Here is a 23310-nt window from a genome sequence, read left to right on the forward strand (position 1 = left end):
AATGAAATTATTTTTTTTTATGCAAGGAAAGATGTAATATTAAGAGGTATTGTACTGATAACAAATAAAATCATAAACTAAATATTTGGTTTCACCTTTTATGCAAAATCTCTCTAGTTCGTGCAACTACAAAAAAAATGTTTTAGCAACAGGTTTTTGAGTGAACAAATGAAAAGCCGTTGATAAAGACATTATTCACCAAAAGAATAAAACTCATCGGATTTGGGTATACCGAAACTAATTTGAGTATTGATAATTAGACAAAATAGGATCATTAAAAAGTAAAATCCAAAACTCACTTCTCACCTGATTAGTTATAGCTAATCTATAGAATTAATTAAGTTACTATTGTTATATTAAAGATCTTACATAAACATTTTGATTATTGTTTTTGTTGGATTCGACTTATGATTCATGTAAGGAAAAAGGTTTGGAGACATTTTGATTTTTGATTGAACAAATGAAAAGCCGTTGATAAAGAAATTATTCACTAAAAGAACGGTTTTTTGGGAACCAGTCTTTTTTTGGGGATCGTTGTCTTATTTTGGGTAAGACATTAGAAGTAAATCTAGGTCACCCTTTATCTAAATATTTATATTAATACCAAAATTACTCATTGTAATTAAGTTAGTGTAATGACTAGTTGTATCATTAGGTTAACATAATTAGTGATTAGTGCAAGATTAAATCAAAAAAAAAAATAGTTGTATCATTAGGTTAACTAAAATTATCCTTAACATAATTAACTAGTTCGGTTGGGAAATGTTTTTTGCAACGTAACCGAACATAAGTTCGGTTGAGAAATATTTTGCGAAATGACCAAACTAAAGTTCGGTTGGGAAATGTTTTTTGCAATTAACCAAACTATTAGGGTTCAGTTGGAAAATGTTTTTTGCAACTAACCGAACTATTAGGGTTCGGTTGGGAAATGTTTTTTGCGACGTAACCGAACTAAGGTTCGGTTAGGAAATATTTTGCGAAATGACCGAACTAAAGTTCGGTTGGGAAATGTTTTTTGCAACTAACCGAACTATTATGGTTCGGTTAGGAAATGTTTTTTGCAACTAACCGAACTATTAGGGTTCGGTTGGAAAATGTTTTTTGCGATGTAACCGAACTAATGTTCGGTTAGGAATTATTTTTGCGAAATAGCCAAATTGTTCTTCATGTTCATCATTTCTATTAAGTTCGGTTAGTTCGACAAAGTTTTTCACATAATTCCTAGCCGAACTTCTCTCTGCAACTTCCATTTTTAACTCATTTTGATGGTTAATACTCATTTTTCAATCGCAGGAGGAACGTCAAGGAAAGAGAGAAGAAGAAGAGAATAATTTTTTTTTTTCAAAACTAAAATTTTTCGATTCCCCTTCTTTTTTGTTTTTGTTTTTTATTTTGATTTTCGTTAATAGATTCATTTATATTAGATACATATGATTAGATTTATATAGTTATTAGCTTAGTTTTGATTTAAATTTAATTAAAGGATAAATATGCATTTACCTAACTTTAGGAAACCCCTTATAAGTATAGGAAGGTTGGCCTAATAACACCATGGTCCCCCCCAAAAAACCATGGTCCCTAAAAAATGGTTCCACAAAAAGAATAAAACTCATCGGGCTTGGGTAATACCGAAACTAATTTGGGTATTGGTAATTAGATAAAATAGGATATTTAAAAAGTAAAATCCAAAACTCAAATGTAGGAATTACTGTTTAGTCCAGTTTTTCATGACTCAGTTAATGGCTAGTCCACCCGTGAAAAACATTTACTCGCTAGTCCAAAAACATGATTATTTACTCGCTAGTCTAAAAACTTTGTGAAGATTATGAAGTGTGTTTTCTGAATGCCTAAAACACCGTTCCAGATCTAATTAGTATCAACACATGTCATGTTACTAGTAGTATGTGAATACATACTAGTAGTATCAATACGATGATACTACATATTAATATGTAATGTACTAGTAGTAACAAAAATATGTTACTAGTAAATTAGATAACTACTTTATTATACTAGTATTAATATATGTACTAGTTTACTAGTATACTAGTCGTAACTAGTATACTAGTGTACTAAGTAGTAATATGTACTAGTTTACTAGTGTATAGTAGTAACTAGTATACTAGTGTAATATGTAGTACTAATATTAATATTTAGTATACTAGTAAACTAGTATAACATAACAGTATTAATATGTAGTATCAATACATAACTTAACAGTATCGATATGTACTGCAATACATATCGATACTACATACTCCCCCCGTCCCACTATTAAGTGACCTAGTTCAAGTTTGCACAATTTTTAAGGAAAGCAAGGGAAAAGAGTATATTTAAGCATTTTTAACAATTATACCCTTATGGATAATAACTAGTGAAATTTTGAAATGATTTATCTCTCAGACTATACCACGAATGTTCGCAAACTTCATACCATTGAAAAGCATTTTAAAACACCTACGTAACGAATATAAACATGCCTATCAAGTTATGCATATTTCTTATATTTCTTATAATCAATGAAAAGGATAATTTTAGAAATATCTCCTTGTTTAGTGATATAGGTCACTTAATAGTGGGATAAAATCTAAAAGTAAATAGGTCACTTAATAGTGGGACGGAGAGAGTATTAATATGTAGTATCAATACAAAACATTTATTTATATGTATTGATACTGCATATTGATATGCAGTATCAATACATAACATAACAATTTATATGTAGTACATTAATATTGATACTACATATTTATATGTAGTATCAATGCATAATATAACAGTACTTATATGTAGTAACATATATTACTAGTATGCAGTAACATGCTAGTATACTAATAGTAACTATTATACTAGTACTACTAGTACTATACTAGTAACAAATATAGTATGTAGTAATATATGTAGTAACATACGTAGTATTATATGGTAGGGTTAGTAGAGTAATTTTATTCTTTTCAAAACTTTTTTGGACTAGCGAGTAAATATGTTTTCCCGCCGGACTAGCCATTAACCCGGATCGGGTTTAGTGGATTAAACAGCAAAGTTCCCAACTCAAATTCTCACCTGATTAGTTAGGGCTAATATATAGAACTAATTAAGTTAATATTGTTATATTAAAGTTCTTACATAAACATTGTGATTATTGTTTTTGGTGGATTCCACTTATGATTCATTTAAGGAAAAAGGTTTGGAGAAATTTTGGGTTTTGATGAACTAGGTTTCACTGGTTTAACTCTTCAAATGAAAAAAGGAATACAGAGATTGATAGAATCACACTCTCACGGAAACACAAGACCCTGTGGTTGTAGCATAAACTCCTGTCATGAGAGGAAAGAATTGTGTTCAACACTTAAGAGTTTAGCATATTTATATTCCAGTCTTTGAGTTGATTTAGGATTCTTTGAAGGTTTTCTCGAAAGAGTTTTTTATCCCCAAAAAGTTGAATTGTTTTTGTTGTAAGAGCTAGCACTATGGTGCACCTCTTCCCTTCCCTCTCCCTCCGTATCCCTCAAAAAATCAAAAATCCAACCACTATGGTCTCCCAAAGTGTGTTTAAGGGAAGGGAAGAGGGTGAGATCCCTACAGGTGGGATCAGGAGGGTGAGATCCCTACAGGTGGGATCACATCTGATCCCACCTGAAGGGAAGGGAAATCATACGGGTACTGAGTACCCGTATTTTTTTTACGCTTTACGAGTACTGAGTACCCGTAGCTTTTTTACTGATTTTTAAAGTTTTACCTTACAACTTTCCTTTTTTTTTTATTAACACTCTTTTTTTTACCTATTTGATATTTTTTTTTACTCTAAAATATCTTTTTTTACCTAGATAAATATTTTTCCATAGAAAAAAAAAACGAAAAAAAATACGGGTACTCAGTACCCGTTTGGCACTGTTTATACGCGTACTGAGTACCCGTAAAATTTAGGGAAGGGATGAGAGGGCACCATAGTGAGGTTGCCTTCCCTGTGCCATCCCTTCCCTAAATTGGAGGGATATTAAGGGATAGGGAAGGGAAGAGATGCACCATAATGCTAGCTCTAAGTTAGGAGTTTTACTAGGATTACATTTTGTTTCTTAGAGTCTATTTAAAGAGTTGTCAAGTCTTGTTATTGATTATCGAAAACCAAGTTACTTTGTTTATCAGTACTTTCCCTGTTGTCTGCATTCAATTTCGCTTCTGCTGGTCGTTATAAGAACATATTTTTTAGGATTATTTGGTTTTTGGAACTCGTGTTTTGACCAAAACCTAGATTTGGTCTAATATTTGTCCAACCTTTGTGTTTCATATGAAGACCAACATTGACCACTCGGTTATATGGTGACGTGTATAATTATTTGACTTAATTTATTCTTTGTGCACGCTTTAAATTATTATGTATTTGAAAAAACGCCCCTAACAAACGCCCGTAACTAAACTTAGGACCTTTTTGTTGTTCTGTCCTCTATCTCGTCGACACAACAGACTCATAGCCATAGCCTCCATCTGTGAATAGATAGTATCACCAGTAATTCCTCGACCAACAAACCATTTCGATTTCTTTTTCTCATCTGAATCATAACCTAGATTTTTAACCTCAAGACCCATCTGCTGAGATCCCAATCCATTTCTTTCACCACCAACATCCATCATTCTCTGATTAAATCTCCGTCAATTTCTGAGCTAACCCTAGATCCCATCAAAAACCCATTTAATATTCTGTCTAACAGCAACATGATAAGCTCTTCTATGTTAAATTCGAATGAACACATAAACCCCTCAAACCATACCTAACCACTCACAATATCCAACAAATTCAATCTCATATCCCCTTTTCAGCTTTTAATCCTAATTCTTAAACTTCAGAAGCTTGATGAGAGTAACTCAATATGCTAATGTTGGTGTGAACAGTGAGAAGAAATCGAGATTTATGGTTTACTGTGAGATTCTCAGAGAAGGATTAGGAGAAGAAACTCAAGCTTCTTCTGTTAAATGGAAGACGGAAACAAGAAGATTAATTTTCATTTTTCTGGGAATCATAAAAGAAATACTCTGTCAAATCAATTGACTCGGTATATTCATCTTCTTCTTCTTTACGTGAATCAAAACCCCTAATTTAAGAATCTAACAAAACCCTAACTTACTGAACCAAGTTAAAACCCAACTTCACAAAATCAGAATTTGACAGGAGTGACTGAACTTTTGTTTCATTTTATCTGGGAACAGTTATTTGATACTCAGTGATCCGGATCTTGAAAAACTTATTGGAAACTTAACGGGATTGACTGAACTTTTGTTAGATGGTGTAAAAATATCTGAACATGGAAACAAGTGGTGTCGCACCTTATCGTCTTCCCTCCCTAAATTGCAAGTATTAAGTTTATCTGGATGTGCTTTGTCAGGGCCTCTTGATTCCTCTCTCTCAAAACTTCAATCATTACGCAAACTTCATCTCGACAACAATAATATCTCTGCTGAGGTACCAGAATTCTTTGGGGAATTTCTCAATTTAACATCATTGCATCTAAGTTCGTGTGGCTTGTACGGCGATTTCCCGAAAAAAGTTATTCAGTTGCAAACACTTCAAAGTTTAGATTTATCGCACAATAGGCTTCTTGGTGGTTCTTTGCCAGAATTTCCTACGGATGGACTGCTTCAGGAGTTGCGACTGTTTTTCACGAGTTTCACAGGTGAACTACCGAACTCTATTGGAAATCTTGGACTACTATCTACCTTAGATCTCCACAACTGCCAGTTCAATCGATCAGTTCACACTTCCATCTCAAAGCTTAACAACCTTCAATATTTAGACCTTTCGTTGAACAGCTTCACCGGTTACCTCGGTGAAGATTTCATTGGTTCTTCATCTCCATTGGAGTTCCTTGATTTGAGTTACAATCAATTGCAAGGACGTCTCCCACCGTTAGTATTCGAATTCTCCAGACTGTATCATCTCGGACTTGTATCAAACAGCTTCACCGGTACTATAAGTCTTGATATGCTTTTTCATAAGTTGGGAAATCTTAATAAACTCTACCTCTCACATAACAGACTTTCGATTAGTATTACTAGTGCTAATTTTGCACTATATCCGCAACTTCGCTGGTTGGCGTTGAGTTCCTGCAACCTAACAGAAATCCCTATTTTCCTGAGAAACCAATCTGAACTGGAAGTCTTGGAGCTTTCGCACTATCAAATCCTTGGGAAAATACCCAATTGGATATGGAAGATAGGTAATAATGGAAAACTCTTCCCTTAAATCTTTCTTACAACTACCTTACAGGAAAGAACCTAATCTTACCAGCATATCCATCCGTTTTGGATTACTCATTGAACAACTTCACTACCATTCCAAATATTTCTTCCCAGTTCAGAACCCTTATGTTTTTCTCCCTTTCCAGTAATCAAATCAGTGGAGAATTCCCAATGTGGATATGTGAATCTCATGCACGTGGAGTTCTTGATCTCTCAAATAACAGGTTCAGTGGACCAATACCCCCATGTCTATCATTTGGCAGATCTGGAGTCAAAATTTTAAATCTAGGAGGCAACAACTTCCAAGGAATCATACCTGAGTTTCACTTTGAAGATTATTGTGATCTGGTAGTACTTGAGCTCAATGGAAATAAATTAGAAGGGGAGCTGCCAAAATCTCTTGCCAATTGTACCAGCCTAGAGGTGTTGAACGTTGGAAACAATCAATTACAAGGAAGTCTACCTTCCTGGTTGGGTTCTATGTCCAACTTGCGGGTTCTTAAGTTGCGGTCCAACAAATTTTACGGTCCGTGGAGGAATCGAGGAATCAAGTGTAATCACCCATTGCTACAAATTATTGATATCTCCTTTAACAACTTTTCAGGTAGTCTACCTAAAGCCATGATGGTAAACCAAGCAGAAGACGAATGGACTCCACGCGATCCAGTATTAGGACTTAAAAATGATTTTTTAAATTATTATTACTAGCAAAGAGTGCAAATTACAAGCAAAGGGAGAGACATGGAACTAGATAAGATCCGAAGAGTTTTCAAGATTATAGACTTCTCGAAAAATGAATTCGATGGAGAGATACCAGACATCATTTGTAATTTCACATTACTGTATACTCTGGATTTCTCAAGAAACAGTCTCACAGGACCAATACCACCGGATTTTGGTAATCTTATAAGTCTTGAATCATTGGACCTTTCGCACAACAAGTAGACGGGAGAGATTCCACTTGAACTGGGGCGATTGTCATTCCTTTCATATTTTAATCTCTCTTTCAATAAACTAGAGGGGAAAATCCCATCGGTCGGACAAATATGGATTAGATTGTAAAATCTATTGGATTAAGAGGTCATTGTTTGTGTCCTTACTATAGTAATTTAAGAGGTTTGTCTCTTAGAGTGAAGTTAGGAAATATTTTACTTGTAGGAAAGGTAATCTTTATTAAGGAATGTGTCTATTCATATTGATATGTATAAATATTCATAGAGAGAACTAGTAGAAACACACCATAACTTCTCTTCTTCTCTTGTAAAAGCTTTGTACGTTGCTCCCTCCTATACACCGATATATAAAATTTCTTATTATTTTCTGAGGATTCAACCTCGTTAAATACTTGTTCTTTTTGTGTGTGTGCGATCGTGTTTTTGACAATAATGCAGTACAATTGTAGATGTGCAGACCTAATGCTTCTGCAGGTTTTGGAGCAATGATTGGTATCAGTGCAAGGAGATGCTCTTGGATACGGGTATTCATATTACAGTAAAAGTGAGGTATACTTCTGAAGATTACTTGAGGTAATTATGATCTCAAAGGTTTTGTTTTTTTTTCTATATTTGGTTGTTTATGAACAACCGTTGATCTGAAAGACCCTGCTGATCCGATAAAAACAATTAGATCCCACAAGTAAAGATAAAGAAACAATAGAAAAAATACTCCATTCACATAGGTCACAACCCAAGGTACAAAAGTTTACGGAACCAATAACTTTTGTTTATGGCAAAAAAAAAAAAAGGAAAAAAAAAAACGTATTGGATGCTCTTGTTCATCTTGACCTAGAAAAAGCTATAGAAGGTTATCTAGTGGAATGTCTGACAAGCAGTGCAACAAGATGAATACATTATGTCTTAGTTCGATTTGAGGATGTTTATCAATATCAGTAAGAGTTACTTATCAGAACGAGACTTCAGCTAAGAATCTCAGGGAAAATATAGAGAAGGAATACCTTGTGGTGAGCGTGGGCAATGGGATATTTCTTAAGAAAAATTTGTATCGATATAACATGAAGAAGGGTGCAACTCTAACTAAGGACCTAGATTCGTATGAAATTTTTTTTGCTGAGTTTGTTAACTATGATGAGAAAATCAAGGACGAGGAATAAGTTTTTACGGTTGATAATGTTGATACAAATACATACCGTAACTAAGTTACGGTTGATACAAATACAAATCGTAGAAAAATTTGGAGACATGCAGGAAGAATTACGATTCGTAATTGTGTTGTCGATATCAACCATAAGTGAAGTTACGGCTGCAAAAAAAATAAAATAACACGTCACTGAACAAAATTCTCAGATCTAAGAACATACAGTTGGTAATTGAACAATTACAAACCGTAACAACATCAAAATCTCCAGTTACGGTTCGTAATTGAGTTAAAAGAAATCGTAACTCATATTAACCCAGAATTTTGAATTTCAATTTTCATCTAAAACCCTAATTTTTTTATACAAATTTAACTCAAATCGGACAAAATAAACTAAAACCTAACTGGGTTTTTCGAAACATACCTCATATAATTGCAGTTGATTTCTCCGGTTGAGGGGTTTGAAAATTTTTTTCTTGACCTATTGGAGGATGTGGTTGGTTAGAATCACTACAAGCTTTGTTAACTTTCTTCTTCTTCGGCATCTCTAATATAGATTTCAATTAACGACTAAAATTTTCAAATCGCCGATCAATCAAAGAGGATGAATTTTTCAGTTTTAATGGAGGTTATGGGTGATGAATAAGAAGAGAAGATGAAGATGACTGATTTAGTTTTCTTTCTTCTGATATTCATTAGGTTTAAAAATAATTGAGGACAATTTAGTCTTTTTAATTAAAAAAGGAAGGATAAATTAGTCCATTTAAAGCTAAAAGGGTAATCCGGTCAATTTACAGTACCAATATGACATCCCTTAACCAAATGGAGGGACATTATTATCATGGTTCAGGCCCCTCTAATGAACCAATATAACAGGTTACTTTCAAATGTGTTTAGCTTTTGTTTTAACAATTAGCATTATTTTCTTCCCGGCGTACTCGCTTGAATGAAAGCCTTATAAGGATCATTAACTTGCTAAAGTGTACACTAAAATAGGTTCTTTGACAGAAATGCCATGTATTAGTGAGAAACCTGTTTTGAGGCATACTGAATTTTTTTGAGGCATACTCATTCATTATCCCATCTAGGGTGGGTTTATAAGAGGTGTCTAAAGGTAGTGCAATTACCTATATATCCTTAAACAATTTAAATTAGAGTGCCCTTATCCTAAAAAACCTAAAATCAAAAATCAAAATAACCTTTAAACTTAAACATCTTGGATTCCAATTCAATCAAGCAATTAATCAAGCAAAGGAAACACGAATCGAAGTGAGCGATGTTGGAGTGCGAAATCCAAATCTCAATTGCTCTCAGATGTATTTAGAATGTATTTGTAACAAACCCATCTTATTTTTGACTGATTTTGTTTTGTTTGATCGATAGAATATGATTTCAAAGATGGAATTAGGGTTTTAAGAAGATCAGTTCGGTTGATCTTGGAATATAAATTTTGAGCCGAACCTAGTATATGATTTAGAGAAACACTATGTCCGGATAATGCAACTTTGCTAAATTTTGTTCGAATCAGCCGAACCTAGCCTTCTTCTTCGTTTTAAATTTCCAAATGATCAGTTCGGCTGATCTTGGAATATCAATTTTGAGCTGAACCTAGTGCATGATTTAAAGAAACAATGTGTTCGGCTGATGCGACTTTGCGAGATTGTGTTCGAATCAACCGAACTTAAAATTCGTCAGTTACAGAGTCAAGTTCGGCTGATAACTTTTCAGCCGAACCGTTCATATGGGTCAGTAGATCTGGGTTTTAAAAATTCATTTTTTTGACAGATTCAACATATAAAAAGGACATTAAACCTCGTATAGAAGCATACCTCTTATTTGAATCACACATTTTGGTCACTTCTGATCACTAAAATCTCAAAACCCATTTTTTTTTTCACTTCTTCTTCTTCTTCCTCCTCTCAAAAATCACAAATCTCACATAAATTTTTTTTCTCTACTAATATACCACTAATAATTTAATTTTTAATCAATCCTTAAAATTCCTAAATCTAATCATAATCATTAACACTAATTATATAAGGGTAGTTATGCCATTATTAAGAAAGGTGGATAAAGGGTGATGTTGTTTTTTATTTAGTGACCCTATTTTGGCACTATTTAGTATGCCTCAAAAAAATTCAGTATACCTCAAAACAGGTTAATGGGCTAAGTTAAGTTAAGCACGTATTTTGTTCCCTTGTTTAAAATGAATCATTTTTTGGGGACCATGATTTTTTGGGGGACCATTATTTTATTTTCCTAGCGACGTGTTCGGTTGGGAAATATTTTTTGCGACGTAAAGTTCGCTTGGGAAATGTTTTTTGCAACTAGCCGAACTTATCAGTTTGTTTGGGAAATGTTTTTTGCAACAAACGAAACTTATGTCTCGTTGGGATTTTTTTTGCAACTAATTTCTGTTGGGAAATGTTTTTTGCAACTAAGTTTGGTTGGGAAATGTTTTTTACAACTAACCAAACTTATGTTCGTTTGGAAAATGTTTTTTTGCAACATAACCGAACTGGGAACCAAAGAAAAACCATGGTCCCAAAAAAAAAAAGCTATGGTCCCAAAAAACGATTCTTTAAAATGGTAAACTGCAAGAGTTAAGTTAATGGGCTAATGGGCCTATTGACAATCAAACCTAATGGACTCAAATATACAACAGTTAGCGTGGAGAGCTTGACTAAGGATCATGCAACATTGCAACTTCGAAAGGTCTTCCAAGATTTGATCTATCACTTTCCTCCTCGTTGTTTGATCGACGTTGTTAGTGACAGATTTTTATGGATACTCTTGTATGCATTACTCCTTAGATCCCTCTGCCCATGGATATCATTTGTTTGGTGCATTAGAGTGTGTGAGGGAAGGGGTACATCTCACGGAATTCAGTCATCTACATGTTACTATCAACATGGTCCATGAGAGTGCGTGAGGGAAGGGGTACATCTCACGGAATTCAGTCATCTACATGTTACTATCAACATGGTCCATGAGAGTGCGTGAGGGAAGGGGTACATCTCACGGAATTCAGTCATCTACATGTTACTATCAACATGGTCCATGAGAGTGCGTGAGGGAAGGGGTACATCTCACGGAATTCAGTCATCTACATGTTACTATCAACATGGTCCATGAGAGTACGTGAGAGAAGGGGCACATCTCACGGGATTCAGTCATCTGTTACGATTAAGTCAGTTAATTTTTTGTTGGATACACGATACCTTCTTCAATCATGGTCGTCCATGAGATGAGAGTGAGAGAAGGAGAGTTACTCATGTAAGTCACTCGTTTGTGGCAATCAGTCTTTATAAAACGCGCCAGTCTTTACTTCTGTTGAATTTTGAATAAAAAGAAGAAGACGATCAACAAAATGGATCGACATGAAGCTTCTTTAAACTTAGTCTTTACTTCAGTAGAACTATATGCATCGTTTTGGCTTCATTTGGTTCACCTTGAATGAGAAAGACGACCACTTTACATCCACAAAATCAAAGGCTACGGTAACTAGTAGGTATCCTTCCTCTTTAAATTTCCCACTTAATCTAACTACTGTAGTAGGTACCCTTCCCCTTTAAAGTTCACACTCAACCATTTCTTCATCATTATCTCCAATGAGGTCTCCTCGAGATGCATGGCTTTTCCTAGCCTTTTTTATCGTCCATTATTTCAGCTCTGACAACAGTTGTGTTCAAGGAAAATGCCTGCATGATCAGAGAGCTTTGCTAATCAAGCTGAATCAGAGTCTTTCTTATGCTGGTTTTGATCCCAGTCCATTTATATCAAAGCGTAATTCTTGGAGTTTAAACACTGATTCTTGTTCTTCTTGGGATGGCATTGAATGTGATATGGGTGGTCATGTTATCAGCTTTGACCTAAGTAGTGAATAATTATGGGGTGTAGATGGTTTTGACAGTCTATTTAGTCTTCAGTACCTTGAGAGATTGAATTTGGCTGACAACTCCTTGGTTAAAGCATTTCCATCTGGGTTCGAACGACTTTCGAACTTGACATACCTTAATCTGTCAAACTCAGGCTTCTCCGAGCAAATTCCAATTGGTATATCACAGATGACAAAGTTGGTTCCACTCGATTTATCTGACAATGGTTATGGTTATATACTCAGAGATCCAGATCTTGAAGCACTTACTCGCAATTTAACGGGATTGATTGCACTCGTGTTTGATGGTGTAAATATATCTGAACATGGAAGCAAGTGGTGTCGGACCTTATCTTCATCCCTCCCTAAATTGCAAGTATTAAGTTTGTCAGGGCCTCTCGATTCCTCTCTCTCAGAACTCCAATCACTACCCAAACTTCCACCGTGTTTGTTTACTCCTGACTCATCTGAGTCGTCTGGATCTGAATCATCTGGATCTGAGTGAAATCACCTGACTCATCTGGATCTGAGTCGATATGTTTGTTTTGAGTCAGATCTGGCTCATCTGACTCGGAAATAAGTGAGTCAGTGGTTTGGTCCCATGAGTCAGGGGTATTTTGTTACCTGACTCAAATGAGTCCGAGTTAGGGGTTATGTCTGAGTTAGAGGTCGAGTCAGATCTGACTCAAAATGGAAAACAAACGGTCTGACTGCTGATTCGGTCCGAGTCAGTGGTTGACTCAGATTCAGACGCCGAGTCAGCTGCAAACAAACAAGCTCTTCATCTCGACGATAATTATTTTATCTCTTCTGAAGTACCACAGTTGTTTGGGGAATTTCTCAATTTGACATCCTTTCATCTAAAATCCTGTGGCTTGTATGGAAACTTCCCGAAAAAAGTTCTTCAGTTACAAACACTTGGAAGCTTAGATTTATCGTACAATGAGCTTCTTCATGGTTTTTTACCAGAATTTCCTACGGATGGACTGCTTCAGGACTTGCGACTGTTTTTCACGAGTTTCACAGGTGAACTACCGAAATCTATTGGTAATCTTCAACTATTATCCATCTTAGATCTCCACAACTCCGAGTTCAATGGATCCATTCCCGCTTCTATTTCAAATCTTAACAAACTTCAACTTTTAGACCTTTCATTGAACAGCTTCACTGGTTACCTTGGTGATAATTTCATCGGCTCTTCATCTCCATTGGAGTTCCTTGACTTGGGTCACAATCAATTGCAAGGACGTGTTCCCCCGATTATTTTTGAATTCTCCAAACTGCATTATCTCGGACTTCAATCAATTGGAAGGACCTTCGCTCCAACTACCTCAAAGGAAAGAACCTAATCTTACCGCCATCTGCCTCTGTTCTGGATTACTCATTAAACAACTTGACCACCATGATTCTTCCCACCTTGATTCTCTAGGTTGGGTTCCATGTACAACTTGCGGGTTTGTTAAAATTATAAACTTGATTTTAGAAGTGTCTAGAATTATCTAGGCCCAACTAGTCTATTGTAGATTAGTCCACAATACTCTAGCCCATCTAGAGGCTTCATGGCTATAAGGGCCCAAGCTTACTAGAATATTCATGAATGTACAAAAGGTTCTAAACTATCTAGAAATATCTAGCACATGTTGTAGTTAGTTGGGATAGATATTTCTCTAGGGAGTTCTAGAGAATTCTTAGGTTGGCTATAAATAGGGAGGTAGTGCAACCAAGTGAAGGTGTAATTGAGTGAAAAACAAAGTTAGTGGTAAGGTGAGAATTAAAGGGAGTGTGTGTAAGAAGTAAGGTCTTGTACCACCAAACAAAGTTTTGAGAGCAATAAAATTTCATTTCTCTTAAACCACAGTTGAGTGTCTGTGAGCCCATTCTCAAATCATTTTCAATACCCATTTAGCCCATTAACTCCAAAATCATTTCCAACAAAGTGGTATCAGAGCCATAGATCCTAATGGCTAGTGAAATGTTTCCGTTTCATGTACCTAAACTCACCAAAGATAACTATGAAAATTGGAGTATCCAAATGAAGGCGTTATTAGGCTCGCAAGATGCATGGGAGATTGTAGAGAAAGGTTATGTTGAACCGGATGATGAAGCGGCGCTTCCGCAAAATGAAAAAGATGCGCTGCGCATTTCAAGAAAGAGAGACAAGAAGGCTCTCTACCTCATCTATCAAGGAATGGATGAGTCGTCATTCGAGAAGATATCAAGAGCCGCTAATGCAAAGAAAGCGTGGGAGATTTTGCAAAATTCATTCAAAGGCGTGGACAAAGTAAAGAAGGTGCGGTTGCAAACTCTAAGAGGTGAGTTCGAATCTCTCTCCATGAAAGAGTCCGAATTAATATCGGATTATTTTTCAAGAGTTTTAGTTGTTGTTAATCAACTAAGAAGAAATGGCGAGGTCATGGGTGATAGTCGTGTGATTGAAAAAATACTACGGTCACTTGTTCCTAAATTCGACTATATCGTCGTTGCAATCGAGGAGTCCAAAGACGTTGAATCCATGACCGTGGATGAGCTCATGGGATCTCTTCAAGCCCATGAAGAAAGAATGAGAAAGAGAAATAAAGAGGGAGCGGTAGAACAAGTTCTACAAGCTAAGCTTACTTTAAAAGACAAAGGAGAGAGCTCTAGTAATAATGCTAGAGGAAGAGGACGTGGCTACTACGGCGGAAGAGAAAGAGGCAAGCAAAATAACGATGATCAGAGAGGCCAGAGGTCAAGCTCCACAAGAGGTCGTGGTAGAGGAAATAATTCATGGCGCAACAATAATAGGCCAAGGTATGACAAATCTCAAGTCGAATGCTATAATTGTCATAAGCTTGGTCATTATGCTTCGGACTGTCGATCTTCTTCAAATAATGTCGAGGAGAGAGCAAACTACGCTAGTAAAGAAAATCAAGAAGACCAGACCTTGTTGGTGGCATGCAAAGGAGGTGACTATGATGAAAACTGTACATGGGTGCTTGATACGGGAGCAAGCAACCATATGTGCGGCACGAAGGAAAAATTCGTGGAGCTTGATGAATCAGTTTCCGGCAATGTGACGTTTGGAAATGGAGCGAAAACTCCGGTGAGTGGTCTTGGCAAAATTTTGATTCGATTAAAAAATGGAAGCCATCAATTTATTTCTAATGTTTATTATGTCCCTAACGTAAAAATGAATATATTAAGTTTGGGACAACTCTTAGAAAAGGGCTATAGGATGAACATGGAAAACCTTAGTCTTTTCATAAGAGATAGGAGAGGAAAACTAATTGCCAAAGTGCCAATGACGGGAAATAGGATGTTCTATCTGAACATTCAAAATGACATCGCGAGATGTCTGACTGCTTGTGTGAAAGACTCGTCATGGCTCTGGCATCTTAGATATGGACATCTAAATTTTGGAGGATTAAAGTTACTGTCCAAACAAAATATGGTTAGAGGTTTGCCAAGAATAGACCACCCGGATCAATTGTGCGAAGGATGTTTACTTGGAAAACATTTCAGAAAAAGTTTTCCTAAGGAAACACTGACGAGAGCCACAAAGCCACTGGAGTTAGTTCACACGGACGTTTGTGGACCAATAAAGCCAAGCTCGTATGGTGGAAATAACTATTTCCTCATATTTGTCGACGATTTTAGTCGAAAAACATGGGTTTATTTCTTGAAACAAAAATCGGAGGTTTTCTCCAATTTCAAGAAATTTAAATCCATTGTGGAGAAAGAAAGCGGCTTCGAAATTGTGTCTATGAGATCAGATAGAGGAGGTGAATTTACCTCGAAGGAGTTCGAGTCTTACTGTGAAGACAATGGAATCCGTCGGCCTCTTACGGTTCCATATACACCTCAACAAAATGGAGTTGCCGAAAGGAGAAACAGGACAATTCTCAATATGGCTCGGAGTATGTTGAAGACAAAGAGAGTGCCCAGGGAGTTTTGGGCAGAAGCAGTTGACTGTGCGGTTTACCTGATAAACCGATGTCCCACAAAAAGCGTGTGGAACATGACTCCTTTAGAAGCATGGAGCGGAGTGAAACCCGGCGTCTCACACTTACGAGTATTCGGAAGTATCGCATATGCTCATGTGCCGAACCAGCTGAGAACGAAGCTGGATGACAGGAGTGCCAAGTACATATTTATCGGTTATGACTCTCGGTCCAAGGGATACAAGTTGTACGATCCAATCAATAGAAAGGTCATCACAAGCAGAGATGTGGAGTTCGATGAAGAAGGCATCTGGGACTTCGGTGTTCAAGAAAAGGATTACAATTTTCTCCCTATCGTAGAAGAAGAAGAACAACAACCACCGGTACCAGAATCTCCAGCTAATACACCACCTCCGTCTCCTTCAGCGTTGCACCAAAATGATCCATCATCAGCAGATGAAAGCTCAAGCGAGAGGCCCTTACGGACGAGGAGTTTAAATGATATCTACGGAGACAATATATCTCTCTTTTGTCTCTTTGCAGATAGTGAACCAATAACTTTTGACGAAGCCGTGGAAAGTGAAAAATGGAGAAAGGCGATGAATGAAGAAATTAAGGCTATTGAGAAGAATAGCACCTGGGAGCTTGTAACACTTCCGAAAGGACAAAGAGCAATTGGAGTAAAGTGGGTGTACAAAGCCAAGAAAAACGCAAAAGGGGAGGTTGAAAGATACAAGGCAAGATTGGTATAAAAGGATATAACCAAAGAGAGGGCATCGACTATGATGAGGTATTTGCTCCTGTTGCTCGTCTTGAAACTATAAGATTAATTATCTCTCTAGCTGCCCAGAATAGATGGAAAGTCCATCAAATGGACGTCAAGTCTGCCTTTCTAAATGGGCATCTTGAAGAGACGGTATACGTCGAGCAGCCGCCGGGGTACGAAGTAAAAGGACAAGAAAATAAAGTCCTGAAGTTGAAAAAGGCTTTATACGGCCTAAAACAAGCGCCGAGAGCATGGTATAGCAGAATCGACAAGTACTTCCAAGAAAATAATTTTAAGAAATGCCCGCATGAACATGCTCTCTATGTGAAGGTGGATGAAAAGGGAAATATGTTGCTCGTCTGCCTATATGTGGATGATTTGATCTTTACCGGCAATAATCCTACAATGTTCGAGGAGTTCAAGAAAACGATGACGAGAGAATTTGAGATGACGGACATTGGTCTTATGTCATACTATCTCGGGCTTGAAGTAAAACAACAAGAAAATGGAATATTTATATCTCAAGAAGGATATGCGAAGGAAATCCTTAAGAGATTTAAAATGGAGGAGTGTAATCCGGCAATTACTCCCGTGGAATGCGGAATCAAGCTATCAAAGATCGATGAAGGAGAGAAGGTCAATCCGACTCTTTACAAGAGCCTTGTTGGAAGCTTGAGATACTTAACTTGTACAAGGCCAGATATTCTCTACGGAGTAGGACTAATCAGTCGCTACATGGAAGCACCTACGGTTACCCATATGAAGACTGCCAAGAGAATTCTGCGCTACTTAAAAGGTACGCTTGATTTCGGTTTATTTTACTCGTCGTCAGACAAGTACAAACTCGTTGGATACAGCGACAGTGATTGGGCCGGAGATTTAGATGAAAGGAAAAGTACTACTGGTTTTGTATTTTTCCTCGGAGATACAGGCTTCACTTGGAGTTCGAAGAAGCAACCGATCGTCACGCTCTCCACTTGCGAAGCTGAGTACGTCGCAGCAGCATCGTGTGTTTGTCACGCGATATGGCTAAGGAGTTTAATGAATGAACTTAAAATGGAGCAGGAAGAACCGACTACAGTATTTGTGGACAACAAGTCAGCAATAGCTTTAGCAAAGAATCCAGTGTTCCACGACCGCAGCAAGCACATCGACACACGGTACCATTTTATCCGAGAGTGCATATCGGAGAATAAGGTACAACTGAAATATACAAAGTCTCAAGACCAAGTTGCGGACATATTCACGAAACCTCTAAAGCACGAGGTCTTCGTCAGATTGCGAGAAATTCTTGGAGTTACTTCAAATCAAGTTTAAGGGCGGCTGTTAAAATTATAAACTTGATTTTAGAAGTGTCTAGAATTATCTAGGCCCAACTAGTCTATTGTAGATTAGTCCACAATACTCTAGCCCATCTAGAGGCTTCATGGCTATAAGGGCCCAAGCTTACTAGAATATTCATGAATGTACAAAAGGTTCTAAACTATCTAGAAATATCTAGCACATGTTGTAGTTAGTTGGGATAGATATTTCTCTAGGGAGTTCTAGAGAATTCTTAGGTTGGCTATAAATAGGGAGGTAGTGCAACCAAGTGAAGGTGTAATTGAGTGAAAAACAAAGTTAGTGGTAAGGTGAGAATTAAAGGGAGTGTGTGTAAGAAGTAAGGTCTTGTACCACCAAACAAAGTTTTGAGAGCAATAAAATTTCATTTCTCTTAAACCACAGTTGAGTGTCTGTGAGCCCATTCTCAAATCATTTTCAATACCCATTTAGCCCATTAACTCCAAAATCATTTCCAACAGGGTTCTCATATTGCGGTCCAACAGATTTTATGGTCCCTGGGGTTGGGGGAATCAAGAAACTAAGTGTAACTTCAGGTAGTCTACCCAAAGAGTGCTTTTCAAGTTGGAAGTCCATGATGGTAAGCCAAGTAGAAACAGAATGGAAGGACCACGATCCGATATTAGGAGGTAACAAAGAGTGGAAATTACAAGCAAAGGACGAGACATGGAACTGGATAAAATCCGAAGAATTATTAAATAATGAATCTGTTGGAGAGATTCCGGAAATCATTGGAAATTTCACATTTCTTTACACTCTGAATTTCTCAAGAAATGCTCTCACAGGCCCAATCCCAAAGGCTTTCGGGAATCTTACACATCTTGAATCATTAGACCTCTCGCACAACAAGTTGACCGGAGAGATTCCACTTGAACTGGGACGATTGTCATTCCTTTCATATTTTAATCTCTCTTTCAACAAACTAGAGGGGAAAATCCCATCGGGCGGTCAGTTTGAAACTTTCCAGCCAAGTTCTTTTGAAGGGAATGTCGGCTTGTGCGGTAATCCCTTGCCAAAAGGCTGCAACAATACTAGCGCTGAATCACCATCAAATACGTCGAACTCTAAGGGTGGGGAGATTTCTGTGGATGAGTTTGATTGGGTTCTATTTGTGGTGTCATCTCTGGGTTTTGTTGTGGGTGCAGGTATAGTTATTGGACCTCAATATTTAAAGGGAGAGAGTGGGCTAACGGCCGCATCAACAGAATTCTGAAGATCACCTGAAATGAAATAATGTTTTTTTTTATGCAAGGAGATGATGTAATATTAAGAACTATTGTATTGGTAGCAAATAACTTCAAGGTGCTCTGATAACATTTTGTATGCTACCAATCCGACGATGATTACTGCCACCAGATGCTCTTGGAACACTACTCATACTCTGAGCTTTCCGGCTCCATCTGCGACCTTTCGACTACCGGCATTCCATAACCACTCTTCAGCCCGACTCCCAGTAGCTCCACCTTGCTCTGATACCATTTTGTATGACCCCTACGGACCGCCGCACCCACTCCGAGCATGGCTACATAGCACCGATAATGTCCCCACTTGACCACCTTGAGGTTAGGTGTGGGGTTTTATCTAAAAGACATCGGTGCTATGTAGGGAGAATGTCTAGCTTATATATCACCATATGGAACTTGTCTTTTTCCATATGGGACTATCTTTAGCTACCCCATGTGTGTATTGAGTCATACAACTCCAACAATCTCCACTTTAGCGGGAACACACACCACCTCGATCGCCACCTCCGTATGCTACCAATCGAACAATGATTACTGCCACTGGATGCTCTTGGAACACTACTCATACTTTTAGCTTCCCGGCTCCATCTGCGACCTTCCGACTACCGTCATTCCATAACCACTCTTCAGTCCGACTCCCAGTAGATCCACCTTGCTCTGATACCATTTTGTAGGACCCCTACGGACCGCCGCACCCACTTCGGGCACGGCCACATAGCACCAATACTGTCTCCACTTGACCACCTTGAGGTTAGGTGTGGGTTTTTAATCCAAAAGGCCTCGGTGCCATGTAGGGATGAAACTTGTTTTCCTCCATGTGGGACTATTTTTAGCTACTCCATGTGTCACTCACATGTGTGTATTGAGTCATACAACTCCAACGGTATTGATAGCAAATAAATTCATAAACTAAATATATGGTTTACCTTTTATGCCAAGTTTGCCTAGTATGTCCGCAACTACAAGTTTTTGAGTGAACAAACGGAAAAACCATTGATAAAAACATTATTTAGAGAGAAAATAAAATTTGTTAGATTGGGTATACAAAAACCAATTGGGGGTATAGGTGATTAGACAAAATATGATAATTAGGAAGTAAAATCCAAAACTCCTCGACTATATATCTTTCATAATGGTAAATTTATTCCTGATTAATTAGCACTAACCTGTTGAATTAGTTACGTTATTATTGTTAGATTAAATTTCTTAAGTAAACATTCTGATTATTGTTTTTGTTGGATTCAACTTATGAATCATGTTAAGAAAAAATTTAAAAAGATTTTGATTTCTGAGAATTTTATAAAGAAAATAAATTAGTCTAGTCAAACACTTCTCAAAATCGAATTGAACTCGGTTTTACTGGTTTAATTCTTCAAATGAAAAGAAAAAAGAATTTAGAGATTCGGAACTCACTTCATGAAAATTCGTCATGGTCGACTGCACAAAAACATGTCGGACAGACTTAGTCATCGTGATCGTATTACCAGATATAATGACGACTTCGAGCGGTGACAAAAAACGTTGTCATGTTGTTTTTATTCAAACCATGTCGACTAAATATTACCAACGTGGTAATGTTGTCGAATTTTACACCATGACGACTATATGAGATTTTGTATACGGAGAACGGTGTGAAAATGCCCCACTGGCCGGCATGGTAATAAATTGGTAGCATGCCAACTAAACAATGGTCATCATTGTTTGTATTTTTCATAATGATGACTTTGGAAGTTGTTAGTCATCAGGATCGAAAATGTATCGAAGAGACAACCGTAACGACTCATTAAAAAATTGAACACCATAATGTTTTTGCCAGTAATTGGTCGGCATGGTTTAGATTTTTATAACTTGCCAGCTAATCATAACCGTCAACTCGTTGTCAAGGATTAGGGATGAATGTCGTGACGACCCTGTGAATGCTACTTTCGGAGATGAAAGGTCGTCATGATACTCATCCCATGAAGATGACGACTAAAAGTTAACATGAAAGGTCGTCAAGGTGGATGAAGAGAAACCCTAACGACCACATAACTGTAATTCAACAATTTTAAATTTTCTGATCTAATTTGACATACAAACAACAAAATAAAGTACCCGATAGATTTTATGTACTCAGTTACTTTCTCAATGTCATATTTTCTTTGGTTTCTTCATTTTCAAAGATTACTTCTTCACCCCCTAATTTTTTTTCCCAATTGAATTGTTGCATAGTCTTTCCAATATTAGGGTCATCAAGATTACGTTTTTCTCTTAGTTTGTTTGGTACTTCTGCATGTTTGGAGTTTTATCGACGATTACAAAGAATTGGTTGACGAGTTATCAAATGAAGAAATGAAGGAGAAGAAAACAATAAAGAAGGAGTAATAGTGGTCGTTAGGTTGGAAGGAGTAGAAATGATGATTAAATGAAATTGATATTACCAATAGGTTAGTTTTAATTAGAATTACCAAGGATAGTTTTATAACTTCACCTAATATCGGCACCTTTCGGCCTTGCTTCTAAGTCTCACTTAAATTTTTGTATAGCTTAATTGGTTTGAGTACCCAACCAAGGAGTTATCACCATAAGAACTTTTCCTTAATGAGGTTGTTGCTGCATTGAAAAAGAAAGAAAATCTTTTGTGAATTTATTCTTCCAAACAAAAATAAACAAAGAAATGTGCCTGTAACTGATATTTCCTTTCGGACTGAACACCGACCTGACATTATCTTTGTTTCAGGAAATTAGTGATATTTCATACTCCCTTTGTTTCAAAAAGACCGTTCTCTATTCCATTTTCCTCAGTTTCAAAATTGTGTCCAACTTCTGTTTATAGTCGTGTTTAGGGATGCACATGGGTCGGTTTGGGTCGGGTTTGGCCTCACCCACCACCCAACCCACTGATGGTGGGTAGCAGAAGTTGTCACCCACAACCAACCCAAGATAACAATGGGTCGGTTTTCACCCGACCCACATTACAATGGGTTGGGTCGGGTGGGTGGTGGGTTACCCACCGTAAAATACACATTACAGTTACATTGCATCAAAAAAAAAAGTTACAGACTTACCTAAAACTCTTACAGATGACAATTAAAGAACTGACCCCAAGTCAAGTGTAAAAAAATGATAATTATAATCCAGAGAAGTAAGAAGTTGGTGCAAAGATGCAAAGTGCATACAAATTACAAGAAATGAGTTCAATTGTTCGAAGCTCAAAAGATAAAAGACTATTCAAGGAAGTGATTGAAGAAGTGAAGACTGAAGTGAAGTTAGCGATTTAGGTTTAGGCATTATACATCACTACTTCAACGGCTGTGATTCATCTAGGATAGGTAATCTAAGGGTTAATATTAACTAAGAAATATTTAAGTGGGTGGGTGCGTTGGGTCGGGTGAGGGAAGTTTTGACCCATAGTCGACCCACAATACTATGGGTTTTGATGTTGTGACCCATAGTCGACCCGCTCCTAGGTGGGTTGGGTCGGGTGTGGGTAATTTCAGGCGGGTGTGGGTTGGGTCGGTGGGTTAAGTCGGGTTTGTGCAGCCCTAGTCGTGTTTTTCCAATGAACTCTCTATAATAACCTTCAATTTATTATATTCATAAATGCATTTTTGATGAGACATAATATAAAATATTAAAAAAATATATAATTAAAGAAACAAATATACCCTTCATTTCTTTTAAAAGACAACATATTTGGGGGACACCTAATGACGTGGATGGGTTTTTCCTAATCCATTGGTCGACGGGTTGGATGCGGGTGCGACATCTAAAATCCACCATCCAACTGAACTGACCCGCCTAGTTTATGGGCGTGGTTGATACTTCTCCTGAAGCCCAAAACATTGAGCGCCA

The 23310-nt window shown here is 37.2% G+C and overlaps 2 protein-coding genes across 2 annotated transcripts; both read left to right on the top strand.

Moving 5' to 3' along the window:
* Positions 1-4971: 4971 nt before the first annotated feature.
* Positions 4972-12215, top strand: LOC113329109 (receptor-like protein 12). Its single transcript, XM_026576080.1, has 6 exons — positions 4972-5051; positions 5206-5960; positions 6263-6861; positions 6943-7076; positions 7662-7760; positions 11999-12215. Exons 1-6 carry the CDS (start codon positions 4972-4974, stop codon positions 12213-12215), a joined length of 1884 nt encoding a protein of 627 aa, XP_026431865.1.
* A 653-nt stretch (positions 12216-12868) lies between these two features.
* Positions 12869-19537, top strand: LOC113329145 (receptor-like protein 19). Its single transcript, XM_026576102.1, has 2 exons — positions 12869-13659; positions 18695-19537. The coding sequence occupies exon 2, from the start codon at positions 18723-18725 to the stop codon at positions 19443-19445; it is 723 nt and encodes a 240-aa protein (XP_026431887.1). The 5' UTR covers positions 12869-13659; positions 18695-18722; the 3' UTR covers positions 19446-19537.
* The last annotated feature ends 3773 nt before the right edge of the window (positions 19538-23310 follow it).

This window comes from Papaver somniferum, unplaced genomic scaffold (genome assembly GCF_003573695.1).
Source record: "Papaver somniferum cultivar HN1 unplaced genomic scaffold, ASM357369v1 unplaced-scaffold_115, whole genome shotgun sequence".
NCBI classification, from domain to species: Eukaryota; Viridiplantae; Streptophyta; class Magnoliopsida; order Ranunculales; family Papaveraceae; genus Papaver; species Papaver somniferum.

Excerpts from the sequence above, each read along its gene's own strand:
- LOC113329145 (XM_026576102.1), top strand. The coding sequence starts at position 18,723 with ATGGTCCCTGGGGTTGGGGGAATCAAGAAACTAAGTGTAACTTCAGGT.
- LOC113329109 (XM_026576080.1), top strand. The coding sequence starts at position 4,972 with ATGGAAGACGGAAACAAGAAGATTAATTTTCATTTTTCTGGGAATCAT. Across the intron at positions 5,961-6,262 it reads TGTATCAAACAGCTTCACCG|GAAAGAACCTAATCTTACCA; the intron begins GTACTATAAGTC and ends ACTACCTTACAG. Across the intron at positions 7,761-11,998 it reads ACTTCTGAAGATTACTTGAG|CTCTGACAACAGTTGTGTTC; the intron begins GTAATTATGATC and ends CCATTATTTCAG.